The sequence below is a fragment of the Odontesthes bonariensis genome, chromosome 9 (assembly GCF_027942865.1).
Source record: "Odontesthes bonariensis isolate fOdoBon6 chromosome 9, fOdoBon6.hap1, whole genome shotgun sequence".
NCBI classification, from domain to species: domain Eukaryota; kingdom Metazoa; phylum Chordata; class Actinopteri; order Atheriniformes; family Atherinopsidae; genus Odontesthes; species Odontesthes bonariensis.
The window spans coordinates 13,783,429-13,799,084 of NC_134514.1; the positions used below are offsets into that span (position 1 = coordinate 13,783,429).

General features: G+C 39.1%; 1 protein-coding gene across 3 annotated transcripts in view; it reads left to right on the top strand.

The window, feature by feature from the left end:
* Positions 1–3,319: 3,319 nt before the first annotated feature.
* cadm1b (cell adhesion molecule 1b) overlaps positions 3,320–15,656 on the top strand; it is a 153,024-nt gene continuing 140,687 nt past the window's right edge. For 2 of the 3 annotated variants that reach the window (XM_075473218.1, XM_075473217.1), the window contains exon 1: positions 3,320–3,460. In XM_075473218.1, coding sequence (XP_075329333.1) covers positions 3,385–3,460 — 76 coding nt within the window. In that variant the 5' untranslated portion in view covers positions 3,320–3,384. The remainder of the gene's footprint in view (positions 3,461–15,656) is intronic. The other variant, XM_075473216.1, reaches the window with a different exon arrangement.

Consider the following 15,656-nt stretch of genomic DNA (forward strand, 5'->3'; position numbering starts at 1 on the left):
ATAATAATACATAAGTTTTATATAGCGCTTTTCCAAATGCTCATGTATCAATGGTTGAAACATCGAGGTTCTGCTAAGAGGAAAATGCAGACAAACGTGACTAAACCCAAAACCAAACCCAAACGCCATGACAAAATATTCTAACAGCAATATATAATTAACTTGCATTTGGAAAGAGGGTGCCCTTAGTTATATATATGACAGATTTAATGGACTACTTGGGTTAATAGATCATTTCAAGCTCAAAAAGAGGATTGAATTGGCCAAAAGAAATGCGGAGTGCAAGCTCCTGCAGTCCCTCAGAGTTCAGACTGATATAAATGGGAGGACCGAAACAATATTTTTTCTTCTGCACATACTGTATTGAGACAAGAAAGGCACACTCAGGCCTATCCAGGCAACTTGACATACACTACACCCAGACAAATTTATTACCATTACACCTCTGCGAGGAACCATGTGACTCATGATTTATTACAATCACCTGCTGTATGTCTGCAGATGCAAAATTGCCTGTGCATGCACTGGCTGATAAAAAGGTGTAGTATGTGTGTAACAATTAATTGTTTGCCTGTTTTCTGTTGGGGAGAATGATGGAGATCATTACCACAAGCAATTAATTACTGAGATTTGAATAGGCAGCTTTTAATGACACAAAAAATAGAGTGCATTTTTATGGAGTTGCATTTGTTTTCCATGTCGAAATTTTACACTAGTGGGTAATCATCAACTTAACTGCATCAAAGCACAATGATCTTTGACATGTATTCAAAACAAATAAGAGTGTTTCCTCTCTGAAAATACACAGAAAAGTAATTTACAAGTGGATCCTACATGTACAAAAGTGTGACAAATACGAGGCAGGAAACCAGTTGAGCGAACAAGTTTTGTCCCTCAGAGACAAGAAGAATTGATGACCTGTGGTGATATATTTGGAGTATCATTTCCTGTAATAATTTCCTATGGGGGGAACAAAAGAGACTGAAATTTGCTGTAATACTCATCTTCTTTATAAATGCCCCATGTGCATGAGACTTTGAGTGGATAATTGGACCCAAACACATGTTTCTGCATACATGATTACACTCTGCTCGGTCTTGTCTTGCTATGTTACGTGTCCAATAAACATGTGAATCCATGTACATGTTGTGTGTGCGGGAAATTGAATTTATCATCCCACTGCATGTTCACTCTTGTGGTCCAAGCATGAGAAAATCTACATTTTATTACAATAAGTCTTGTTCTGGCTCAGCCACTGGCGGTCACTTACAAGGGTCTGATTCAATTATTCTTCCTTTCACAACAGGAGAAAAACATTTTCATGGTGAATGGTTTGCCTAAATAGATTACCATCTCAAATAATTCAATTTCCTTTAATTTGATTGATTTCATACCGAAAGGGAAAAGAAATCTTAATTTAAAAGCATTGCATTTCTAATCAAACATTAACTGAAAAACAGGCCTGGGCGAAAATCTTTTATTACCACTCTCTCCACTAATTTAAATAGAGAATGCTGATGGCTGCCCTATTAAATATCACCACCACCATTCAATGCATGCACTCATATGCCGGTTCTCCAAAATAAGCTACTTAACTGTTTGAAATCTGAACCCCTCCTGTATCACATCGCACACGCTTAATCACATACACAGAGAATCTATGGCTGGCCATTACTACAGAGGATACAGATGAAGCAGTTCAGTCATCTGATCTATTCCCATCCATTATTCATCCAGCTCGGGGAGACAGAAACGTTGGGCTTCTCTTCTCACAGAGACCCAGGAACCCCATTTATTCTCGTGAGCAAAGGAAATGCCAAGCAGTAGTGGAGTGAATCACCGAGACAGCAAGAGAGTGAAGGAGATATAGAGATGGGGTGTTAAAACAAAAGTTGGGGGTGTGGGGTGTTGGGGTGCATAAGAAGTGAAGTGAACCATCAAGCAGACGCCAAATCAAATTACCACTAATCTGAAAAGGAAAAAAAAAAAAGAAGCTCCAAATATGAAAAGATAAGCGACATCATAACTTTGTGAGCATTTCTCCACCTGGTGCACTTTGCAGACTGATGCCCACCAGTGCTATGCTGTCAGGAAATACAGCAGCCTGGCCACTGCTGCGAGGAGAAAACACCTTGTGGAGACACTGTATGAGTGGCAGGCAGAACTGGCAAGCTGCCACAGATAATAACATCTGAAATAAATTTGATGTGTGGAATTCAATCTGTAGTGATAGGGACGGCTGCAGCATTAGAGTGAAGTTCTAAATGCTATCTACTCATCCATGGAATGAGGACTGACACGCAGCCTCAGAGAATAGATTGTGCAATTAGCAGCCTTTGTGCTGTTTTGACACAATGAAAAAGGGAAATGAGATTCAACGCTGTCATGCACAGCTCTCTGTAGCTCTGTGATTCTCATAAGATACTCCTCCTGTACCTGAGGTGAGAATAAGTTGAGACATGAGGAGCTATAATAAAATACAGAGAGACAGATCAAGAGAGAGTTCTGCAGGTTGTGTTTAATAATAATCTGAAAGAGTTCATTCATAATGTGGGATTTTTACTGTGTTACATTCTGAATGAAATTTTTCCCATTTTGGGGAGCATGTCACCAAAGCTGTAACTAAAACATGCAATACCCAGTTTGGAGAAAAGGGGGCGCTCTTTGAGTAGGCTTTGAGCAAAATCGCTTGAGAACCAGAGCTGCAGCAAACTTTAGTGATAATTAATTTAAATAAAAAAGTGTTTTATCACCAACACTGTTGATATTTGAATACAGTTATGTTCAATTTTTAAATTTCCCATAGATTTGTGCTACTTTTAAGTCAAGCCTAAAATCATGTTGTGGAGAAATAATGCAACCTTTCTCACAGGTGCCGCTTATGGCATAACCACTGCATAATAAACGTAAAGAAAATGTCGTTTTTATCTGAGACGTATTTGTCTCAGCCATCAAACCAAAGTACAGCCAGTCCAGTACAGGTTGACCCTCTAACTAACCAACAGTGTAGGTCCCAGAAACTACACTGGGAATGATATTCCCATAAAGTCTTTGGTTCTCGATGGTGAATTTACCTAACGGGGCTTTATGGTATTTTACACTTCCAAAGGAACCACTCTAATATTCCCTCAATATTTCTATTGGGAATTACATTATAGTGGCTATATGAGGGCAATAACACATTCTTTACATTTTTAAAACTCTCCCGAGTTACACTGTAATATTTCTGTATCTTTTTACAAGCCAAAATGTCATTGCAACGCAGCCCAATATGATAGCGGGCTCCCTGCCTGCGCCCTCCCTCCGCCTCTCATGTGTCTACATTTTCATCCCATGGCCGTCTCTAGGTGATTTAGCGCCGCCAGTCTCAAGCAGGTGTCCAACATGGCGATCACGGGGAGCGGATCTCTCGCTATTTCTGTCTGTGTTTTCGTGATTTCAGCGGCGTTTCTTCCGAAAGGTAAGCTTTTTATGGCGTCTTATGTGTGTTTGTGATGCAGAATTCCCCGCTCCCAGAGCAGAAGCCTGGGCAGTTGCTGCCGGGGAGAAGTTGTGGTGCTTTGCGCGCTAGATGCGCACAAGCTTCCATTCAAATCTCAGTGTCACTTTCTGTAGCTCCGATTCCAAAACACTCACGCTGTTTCCCCACACTGTTAGGTTGCTCATCTTGCAATTTTAGCACTGACTGAGGGGGTACCGTCCTGCGTTTTACTGCAATACGCTACGGAGGACTGCCATAAAAAAGTAATGTTAGTGCTGCTCAATTGCACAGACGGAGATAAAGTATAGCCATCGATGGGGTGAAGTGGTCTTACAGTATTTAAACCTAAGACTGGTATAAACTGGCAGCGAACACAACAAGAACACGTCTCACATTTACTTCTATCCTTTAGTTATACCGCATACGTCCTCACAGTCACTACTCATCCCACTGTCCACAAATCTCTCAAGTGTGCGCTTCAGGTGCGCTTTAGAGAAAAACACGCATTGCAGCTCCAGTCTCGCACAGTGTCCACCAGCCACACAACTGCAGCTCCAGTCCGCAGTCTCCACTTCTACTCCAGCCAGTGAGGCTGGAAGTGAACATCTGCTCTGTCGCTGTGAGACTTTTAGAGCGTGCAACTGCATGAACCAAGAGAGCTTTAATGCGGCCGGCCAATTGCAGTCCCCAGTCCGATCGTTTCCCCCCCGCCGTTATCCCACCGCGGTTGCATCAGAGTTGCACAAGTCAGTTTTTCTCCCCCTTCCCTGACAATATGCCGCATGCGAAGCGGTTGAAATGTCAGCTTGCAGCCACTTTGAATCCTTCCCAGAGGTACGGTTAGGCATGTTAATCCCATGGTAGTTAAAAAGGCAAGCAACAGTTGCGATGACAGGTTTACACCTGAGGACTACTTCGTGGCTTCATTTTCTCTCATATTGGCATTAGTGGTATGTGAAACAGCGGTATCTACATCACATATCAACAGGTCTTCAGACACTCATCAACGCCTGTGTGTTCGTGTTTGTGTGTGTTTGTGGGTGTAGCTCCCAGCTCCCAAAATGAGGTTGCTTGTTAAAGGAATTTTTAGACAGTGTTCTTTCTTTTTTTGCATTTCATTGCTTACAAGGCTTTCATTTCACACTTGCTGAATTTATTATGCTCTGCGCTGAATAGCAGTTGAATGACATTTACAGCATTGTCTGGCATCTCCTTGTCACATTAATTTAATTAACCTCTCAGTCGAATAAAATAATGCAGCATGAATGCCCAATAACCTCAGACTCAATATACTGAGGATTTGTGTGGCAGTGGGGATGTGATGCGGCCTTGTCATTTAGGTAAAGTCTCCCAGATTGAAATTTTTTGGTTTTTAAGTCAGTCTCAGTCTCAGTCTCTGTTTGTGTGTGTGTTTTAGTAGCAAAAAAAAAAGAAGAAAAAAGGGCCCAAGCTCTCTGTGTAGTTCTGACATTCTGCTTTTTTAGCAGCTTCCAATTTTTCTTAGTTCCTGATCCAGACTCGGTGAATTTGAACTGAGAGAAGCGTTCTGCTAAGTGGATGTTACACACCACATTGTCGTACACAGTGGGTGGAAAGAGGATGAATTAAACAAAGAGAGATGGAGACACATCTGATCCCAGACATCATAAGAGAACGCTACTCGAACAGTGTAAAGCGGCCGTGATAAAACTAAAGAGCTGCCACCACAGAGCATCCTGTTATGAACTGATGCGACTCTGCATTTAAATAGAGAATCCATTTAGCAGTATTCCTCTCCCTGAGTCTCCTGGGGCCCAGCCTGTTGTAGCACGTCAGATGGCTGAATTTCAGAGGGTTCCATGATCCCACTTATTGCCAGTTTAAAGCCATTCGTCAGGACTGAGTGATGGTGAAGTGGATCAATACGAGCTGTCATGAAGCCTCAAGGCGCTGCTGAAGGACAGGATCTGGGAGAAACAAAAGGAAACATACAGTTGTTACGGAGCTCTTGGTTGCCAGCTGGCATATGACCCAGGGAGTGATTGAAGATGTTCGTCTCTGGCTGCTTGTGGTGGGGCTCGCGCTTTGAAAAAAGATACTGCTGAAAATCCGCTCACAGTGTGCTGCTATGCCGTCAACTGGTGTCTCTTTGTATTCTGCTGGGTGGATGTCTTTTTTTATTTTGTTTGTTATCATACAAGCGTTGATCTCGTTGTGTTTTATGATCGCCTTGTGGCAGTGGGGAATGTTAGTGCCTCCAGGATGTACATCCATACTTTTACATGCATATTTGAGTTGCATGTTAAAGATAAGGTCACTGGGCCGGTGGCAGTAATGGCACCTAGAAACAGAAGTGTAAACAGCAATGCAATACTGTTAATCTGTAACTTTAAAAAAGTCAAATGTGTTTAACAACCATTTACTTTGTTTGGATCTTTGCGTCGTTGTAGCAGTAGCATCACGTGTCAATGTACAGGGAAATTTGCTAAATGTTTTTATTTCTGCGGGTAGCATTTCAGTTGTTGACACTTTAGTATAACCCAGAAAATTGAGGAAAAGCTGGATGCACGTCTACCACGTGTTGTATATGTTTTCCTAAATCTAACCAAACAGAAAAAAAGTGAAACTCAGGTGGACATTTCTACTCCTGTGCTAGGAGTGGAAACTATTTTAACTTAATATTCCACCACACTTCCACATCTCCAAACGAGGAAGGACAGGTCGGCTTTATAAAGCTTTCAACCAGCAACATGTAAATGTAGATCAGTTCCTTGCAGGCTGGAAAAATGATACTGAAGGGTAACCAGTGTGTTAAAATGTGACACTTAAAAATCAAATGCAGAAATAGAAAATCACATAGGGTTTTCTTACCAAGCAGTATAATATTTTACAGGGATATTTATCTTTTGATTTAGTGATTTTTACATTCTAATGTTGCAGTTTGACTAGGTGGAGCTATATTCATCTACTCTTGGGGAGTTCAAGTTATTAAAACCTGAGCGTAAGAGACGAACCTACAATAACATGGCAGTTCATTACATGTAGCCACATTTGGTAAGCAAACACTATACTGCAATTGCATCCAGGTTGCAAATGCGAAACAAATTAGCTATAAGTAATGAATGACAGTTTTCAGGTCATTTTTAAAACTTAATCTTTTTTTTTATTTGTGATAGCTATCCACCTCTTAGGGGTCATTTTTGCAAGGTTTGACATTTTTGCAGCTCACAGACTATATTAAGATGCTTGACATTTTTGTCTTTGTGTTTGTGCAGCTGTAAATTGTTAACCTGTCATTTGGCGTGCAACCTCCTCCCTGTGATTACTGACATATGAAGGTTGTGAGACACTGAGTGTCTTTGCTCGAGAATAACTGATAATAATCAATGTTGATGCATTCTGAATGATATTTAATTCATTTTTTTTAATCTTGGTGTTAAGTGTTTTTGTGGTAATACATGTAAAATAATGATCATAAAAAAAAAAAAAGAAAATCAAAGCACTCCAACTCTTATTTGGGTGTTGATTACCATGGCAACAGTTGAATGTCCAAAGCTTAGCAGCCTGAATGTTAAAGTAGAGGAAATTGTAGTCAAGTTCAATACAAATGAATAAATATCTGATTTAAAGTATTTCAAAAAGAAAGATAGGCTCTCATGGTAACTCTCTCAAAGTACTTGTTATTGACTAAAAGCCTACGATCTAAATATGTTTAGCTTACTTTCATTTAAAGAAACCATGAAACTCTCACAACTGGCAAACTGGAAAATATTTTGCATTTGTGGCCGAAACAAGCAACTGATTATAAAAAGAACTGTGAATTGGATTTCTGTCAATCAGCGAATCGATTAATTAAATTACCGTTTCAGTTCTTAGCACATTAGTGCTTTTTGTGAAAGGGTCTTTCTTCTACTGTCTGGATAAAACAGCACTCTAAGTACAGTACAGGATAGATTTAATACTGCACTTAATGGCCCATTGATATCTGAAGTATTTCATCGCCTCCTCTGTGAGATCACCATAGTACATCATTTGTAACAATAATATACTCTTCTATTTAAAGAAATTGAATTTATTGCTCATTAAATTTACATTAAACTGTGCCTAATAAGCCCCACTCTAATTGCTGGATAATACATGGCACTACTTTATGTGGTGGCAGCTAATCTCACTGTTAGAAAGCGAGTGGCTGGCAGAGAATTGTCAGCCAAGACATGTAAGGAATTTCGCCAATTGCAGCAGATGTAGCAAAGAAAGTCGTGGAGGTTATGATATTATTTCACTGAGGATGCCACAGTACCAGGTTGTGTTTTTTTTTACTCTATCCGTTAAGACTTTTACTTAAAGCAGTAAAATGCATGTTCTCAACTGTGAATGCAATGAATCTAAACCTTCTCTACCTTATGTGTGCAAAGCAATGTGTGTTCACTATCAACAGTCTCACTCTGAGCAAACTTATAAAATACATCTAAGTGTGAAGGGTCCTTACAGCTTAGAAGCTAACAGGCAAATTTCACTTTAGCATTTGTCCTTTCAAGTCAGATGTTTTGGCAAGTTGAACAAGATACACAGAGAAAGGAGATGGTTATGGAGGTTCATGCTGGAATACATTGAAAATATGTGTCTATCCTTGACTTTATATTCTTTTCAGTCTCTGAAAGACTCCAATCTTTCCTCAGAAACATTACCTTGGGTGCTGGGCAGGAGGAGCTTTGTTCACACACTTTATAGTGGGACCTCTCAGTCAATACTGTATCTACTTGTTTTGTCAAGGTCACAGAGTGCAGCTGCAGACATGCTCTCACTGTGAGTCTTGTAGTTAACACGAGGAAAAAAAAACCAAAACTCAGAGGACATTTCCATTTGTACCGCGGTGCCACACAGAATGACAAACTGAAGACGATCAAAAATCTGTCTGTCTGTGCAGAAATGTAGTAAACAGTCAATTAGGAGAAACAGACAGATGACAGGTTCTTTCATGGTCGTGGGGACAGAAGCTTCCATTCACAGTGCTGTGGTAATGAGGAGAAGAGCTGATGTCTCCGCTTCTGAATATGACATTGTTTTCTCTGTTTGCTGGATCTGAGAGACCTCACCCGGTTCGCTGCGACGTTTAGACGGTGACAATGAAAAAAAAAAAAAATAGGAAATGCAATGATTTTGTTTTGAAAGGGACCGAGAGTGCACATTAGTATGGGTGATGGAGCAATTACAAGCCATCATTAAGGCTCACAGCACAGTACTTTCTAAATGAAAAACTCCAGTGGGTAGATATATTCCATAACTAGCAACAAATTATAATGAAAAGAAAAAACAGCAGATGATATTCACAATCATGAAGTGACTCAACGAAATGGTGAGACACAGTCCTGTCCATTCCTATTAACGTTCTTCCTGCAGTAATGTTTTGTGTGGTGTTGCCGCCCATTGTCAGTCCATTTCTCACACCTAACATAATCATAAATTCGCTTTGGGATTAAAAAAGTATCTTTTCCCCAATTCATTTTATTTCATTTAATAATTTCATAGAGGTCGGTAATTGAGGTTTTTATAGGGTAGAAAAGCGATTAATCAGTTTTTTTTTTTTTTTACAACTTTCAAGCTTTTAACCACAGTGTAAAAGCTCTTTCTCTGATGTGCAAAGGAAGGGAACACAAGGATTCCCAATTCATAAAGCCTTATCTTTTATTTAAAATTTAGAACAAAGACAAGTTATCAAAGGTTGTTTATGAGAATTGCGAACTTTGCTAATTTAAGATTTGATACAAGCAACATATGTTTGATTTAGTTAAACAAGTGCCACAAAAGACTGGAAAAACTGCAACAAGTTTGGGTGGTATGGCCAATAAAAGATATCAAACTATTTTTGGGCTGTATTGTGATACCTCAGTATTTTAAAATCTCACCTAAATCACTGCATAAATAGGAAATTCAACCCACGATACATAAATTAAATCAGTAAGAAGGAAAAAAGGAACCAGGCAGCAGCACACACAACAGAAGCTTTTAACAAATGAAAATGAATGACGTAGTAGTTTCTTTCTACTGAGACCAAGTTCTACGAGACAACAAAAAATAAAACTGCATTTCACAAGAATTCTTGAGAAAGATAGTTCAAAACCATGTGAAGTGCATTTTTCCACTCGATCCTGTTTGTAAAAACAGACGTTCTAAAGAAAAGAGTGACATGAAAATCCCATCGTCGTATTGAGACAAGGACCATCAACTCTGCTTTGCCACCCTTCACTCTGCTGTGGAGAGGGTCACATTTGTTAGCTGGTGGGCTTCTTTTTCTCTTGCAATGTACAGCTCTGGTACGGCTCTCTCTGTGAAAAATGTGTGACCAGGCAAAAAATATTCCGGATCAAGTGTCTTAATGAGATTTTTTAATCCAGGCTTTTCCACAACACTAACTGGAGCCATGTTTTAAACGATGTTCCATTACTGTGGCTGTGATCTCTCTCCATTTTGGACGTTTTATTTTTTGTCCTATAAAATTGAATTGGAATGAGGAAACCAGAGTCGATTTTTTTTCACAACTGGTTGATTTGACCTTTTATTCGGTGTGGTTGGAAATGTGGACATGCAGAGTTAAAGGCATCTTTCCTGCCCAATGGCATTTCCAGTCATGGAACACAGCCATGGTGCTGCTAACTTTTGTGGCAATAGATTTGTGGCATATTTTGCAGAAAGACATGCTTTTTTCCAAGTCTTCCGTGCGAAATCCGAACCGAATGATAGATGCAGTGCTGTTTTTATTCGGAATCAAGCCGTCCGTCTCATCTTCAGTTACCGTCTCTCTATGCTCATAAACTCGCAGGAGCGGTTTACTTTTGCTTTGTCCATGCTATTTTCCCCTCTCTCTGGTTATAAAAAACATGCATGCGCTCAGTACAGTTTTCTGGATGGGTGGGGGAGTGTGGTGTCTGCTCTGAGAGGGGCTTCAAGATACAGTGAGAGAAGCTCAATTCCAAAGGAAATCCCATGTAGGCCTCTTAAAATATTGTCATGACAATTTGTTCCTGATGGTCGCGATAATGTCACATAATACATCTTATGTGGGAGAACTCAAGATACATCAAGTAATTTCATTACATCGCCAACCCCTAGTTGCAACATCTCACAATTAACTCATTAGCAACAGGTCAGTTACAGGTCAGGGAGTCTAGAGAAGTAAAGAAAATTCCTTCCGTTAAAGATGGCAAAAAGAGACAATTTAACAACTGAATCTGTCGTCTATGCTACATCATATCCTATGACCTTATGGTCCCCAGGCAGAAGCGCGTTAAAATTGCTGCATAGGCTTCTCTGAAATCCATTATCAAGAATATGTGTTGCTGCATCAAAAAATGCAAGTTAAAAGTTCACCATGCAAATTAAAAACGGATACAAGCAAGGTCCAAATGCCCCTGCTCATTTGAGATGGACTGAGGCGAAGTATGAAATAGTCCTGAGGAATCAAAATTTGAATTTTTCTTTTCAGAAATGCTGGACACTGCATTCTTGAGCCTAAAGAGAAGAAGACCAGAAATATACAGAAGAATAACTTCTATTGTCCTCTCTTAAACAAATCTCCTGGAGCCTGTTGGGCAAATGTTATGAGGTTTGGGATATATGGTAAATATGTTGATAAGGATGAAAAAAAGATGACCACGCTGCAACGGAAACTGCACTTACACTCGGCAGCTATGTGGGTCTGCATAATAAAACATAAAGAGATGATAGTAAAAAAATAAAACTACAAAAATAAAACCACAACTATTCAAATTATTCATTCACAAACCACATCCTGTACTTAGCCCAACACGCTCTTATGTTGTTGTTTTACTGAAGCTAATAGATTAATGTTAGTTTAAACATGATAGAAAGCATTTGTTCACTATAAAGGTTGGTAATTGAAGAACGTTGTCAAATGCTGCTCACCCTTACTGTCCCGCCCTCCTTTTTATTTACATGAATCACAGCTAGTATGACAGCATTAAAGAAAAGGCAGCCGCAAGGAATTGTGGGACAGAACTTAATCTCCTGCTCTTTCATAAAGGTTGCACCAGTGTTTCTTTTCTTCAGCATTTGGAGAATTCGACCCGCTCTTATGATAGCTCCCATTTATGTACTTCTGGGTCATTTCATTCAATTAGGGACCCACCTGAGAGAAAAACACATTTTACTGGAACCCAGTGGCTAAATTGGCCTGCCTGCAGTCCTGACTTGCTACCCACTGAAAACATTTGGGGCATTATGAAACAAAAAATACATTAGAGGAGACTCTGAATTGTTGTTTATTTATATCTCACACAGCCTCCCAACGTTTTTGGAAATACGGAATATGGTAGATGGAGAATCAGACTTTTCACTGTTTTAATGTCACAGTCTTTTTTAGAAATGTTCCATGAGACACTTGTTCAGGTTTCACAGCAGAAATATTCAAGCGGCTATGCTCCATAGCCGTGTGGCTTAAGAAGGGCTCTTCTTTCTGAAATTTATATTTGAAACTTTTCCAACTCTTACTGTAACTTTACCCTGTTTCTTAGGATCTCTCTGATATGGATACACAAAATTGAACAAAACTGAATAAGACCTTATGAAGTGAATGATTATATCAAATATAAATACTAACAAAACATATGAGGCAACCATGAAATTGTAATCCTACAGTATTTGAAGAATGTTGATATAACATTTATAATGTAACATTTCAACATTGTAAATTATTTTTAAAAAGATTATATTTGTATGTATAAACACAATTATCTCCCCCCCCCCCCTTATTTATCCAAATTTGCACCAAAACTTTTTTGCCTCTTGTGGGCAGTGCAAACAAATTGTGGATAAAACATTCAAACAAAAGATGTGTTGAACTTATCTGCCATTAGTTGCCTTTTTCCACACGTGCAGCAGTTACTAAGCAACATTATAATTCATTCAGAGTTATGTTTCTGGCCCTCTAAGGAAAACAGGTCCAATATTCACTCACTTTAAGCTCTATTTTGGTCTCTACCAAAATACCAACATGTTGCCAACTTGGTGGAGATCATAAGAGCAAGTAGCAAGAGAAATACCTCTTACCTTGCTAAATTCTCCACTGTATTCAACAAATCATCTCTAATTGTGTCTGCCTTCTGTTTTGATGCTGGTAGGGTGCAGTGAATTTATTAGCACTCGTTTGCTTCGGCAGCTGAAAGGTATGTTGTGAGAGCATTAAGAGTGAACCAAAAAAGTCAAGTTGAAGGCCAGATAGCTGAAGAAAATACTATGTAAGTAAGTGGGACTGTTTTTCTTCTTGCCAAAATGATTATCCAAGAGTCATTCTTAGCTTAGGGTGTTGACATCGGACATACTGGGCCATTGTTAACATACTGTATCAAAAAATCTGTATGCTATATCGCTACAATGTGACTGATTCAGGCAGTTGTTCTTATTGCGTTGTAAAAATTTAACCCATTCGGCTCAAAATGGTTTCCACAACATTTATTCTCTTGTTGGATTGAAACTATGGATGCGTTTCACATCATCAAAAGTTACACTGATCACCCCAAAGGGCCGCTCTGCAAAATGAGTTCACTCATCCATGTGTCATCTGCAGTATCTGGGATTTTTATCTGAAAAATAATAGAATCATGAAATTAATCAGAGCATTAAATCATCCAGAAAAGCACAGTTTAGGTCCAAGAGGAAATACTATTAAAACCTAAAATAGACCTATGAATATGACTGAGAGGGATTTAATCAACAAATCGTCCAACTGAAACGGTCACATAGGTTGTTTGTTCATACTCCTTAACAATGCTCGTAATGGCGTCTTGTAAAGTGTCACTCCTACAAGCCACAGAAGGGAGATACAACTCAGGTGAACGTTTCCACTTCAGAGCAGATGTCATTCTCAAGACTTTTATTTTAAAGGCCACTCAGTCCTCATAGGAGGGAGAAGGGGTGGTTGTATCGAGCATTCAAAAGCTGCACTTTCAACTAAGAGCCTTTTGTGGCTTAAGATCAACACTTGACGAAAACAGTTTTGTCACTTTGTTTAGTTCAAGAAATATCATTACTTAGTTACAGTTAAAAAATTATTATGGTAAGGTGTAAAGTACAATATTTTTCATGGATGCCACTTTGCTTGAAAACAGTCATGGTTAAGGCTAAAAACTTTCCATTTACAACAAGACTGTAACATTACTTTTACTATTTGTCTGCAGTTGCTACATGAATAATTACTGGCCTTATTTACCCGCACAAACAAAAGCCAAATGAGCACATTTTGTGAGGGCGACAGCCTGAATTTAATTTAATCTACTCTTTCCCTCCTTTTTTCTTTTAATAACAGCCCAAATTATTCAAACATATTTACAAAACTGCCCTGTGTTTAGGTCAGTCATAGCCAAAGAGGAGTCCAACAAAGCAATATCCTCAACAGCAGATGGTACAGAACTCACAACATGAAGATTGAATAACAGGTGATCAATATGGAGGAGAAAGGACTATCTCTGTAAGGGAGGACCGAATCTCTAGTTATTGAGCTCCCACTAATCCACTGCTTCAATTGGAATGAAAAAGGTTTATGTTTTCTAATCAGCAGCTGCATTGTTTGGCTTGCAAAAAGAATGGGATTTTGTCTGGTTTGCACAGAAAAATGACCAAGAGGAGACATATCAATACGTCAGCTTCTCATGCTGCAATTGGACCGATTCTATCGACTGTGTCCACTATGGTTTGATGGCAGGTCACTCACTTTTACAGAAGTCGGAAGGCAATAGCTCATCCTTGTGCTCGGTTACATGTCAGGCCACATGAGAGGAGCGATGCTTGTTTGTTTCCACTCTCGGCTTGTTTGGGCAGATCTAAACCTGATGAAATAACCACTATGTTCCCGAGTCCACTGTGAGCAGCAGCAGACGGGAGGAAGTAGTGCAGTGCCAGTGCACAAAATCAAAGTGCAAGTATTCCTCACCAGCGGGCACCTACAGAATGCCAACACTGCACTAATCAATAAATCTTACACTGCTAATAGAAAAGCAATTTGCTGAAGTGGCCATACTTTATTCTGAGATAACAGTGAGAATGTGAGATTTTTGTTTACATACAGTGATATATCAGGACAGGCACTGTTTGTGTTTTACACCACTTTCAGGAATCAGTCACTCCCTTTTTTGCAGGAATGCTGTTTGCAAATAGATTTATGCTGGCCGAATGAAATATTATTCCCTTACACAGCAGGATACAGCCAGACTTGGGGATGGCATTAGAATAGCCTGGTCCCTCCAAGTTATTGTGTTGCTATTCAGCAGTGCCCTCAATGCACCCTAATGTCTCTGTGATTTTATTTAACAACACATTCAGGAATGCCAGCTGGAAAGAACAAACAGGTCTTTGAAAAAAAGGCAACACTAAGTAAACTAAAGGACCAGAAACTCCCACATGATTTATTTAGGCAATATCCTGAAATAAATTCTGCCATGTTTAGTTTTTTATGGCATGCTACATTTTCGACCAACATATTGTTTATTTGAAATTAAAAAACATTTCAAAGCCCCAATTTCACTCTTCAAAATGCCTTTCAAAACAGAGAAAAGCAGCATATCCTCTTATTTGAGAGGCTTGAACAAGAAAATCAAGGGCAAATGTGATAAATTCATCATCAAAAATGTGTTTGTTGCACAATAAGAGCCTGCTCATGCATTCACAGATCCACATATTTGACATATATTTCTTCATCCACCCAAAACTGCAAAAGTCTCTGTGGACATTTTTTTCATTCCTCTCAAACTGTTCGCTATTAATAAAAAGCATAGCAGCGCCTATCCCTGTTCCTTTTGGAAATAAAGAAAATGACTTGGCTGTGATTTTGGTTATATTTACATTTAAAATGATGACTTCGAGCATAGGTTTGCGTGAATACCAATATTACATGGGTGTGTTGGAGACAAATTGCTTTTTTTTTTTCTATCTTGGCTCACTAAGTATATAGCAGCAGTGAGTGGGTGGACAATCGTCAACTGGAAGTTAATGTTTATCCAAAAATTTGCTAGATTACACAGTTGGTGCTACTGAAAAGGTTGTCGGTAAAGGATTTTAAAAAAAAATATCCCTGAATTCAGCAAAGCTTGTGTTACAACAAAGCGGGAAATAGACACAAAACATCAATGGTTATATTCGTGCTGATGGACACGTAGTGAGTGAATTTTTAGGGCTGTTTTAAAAT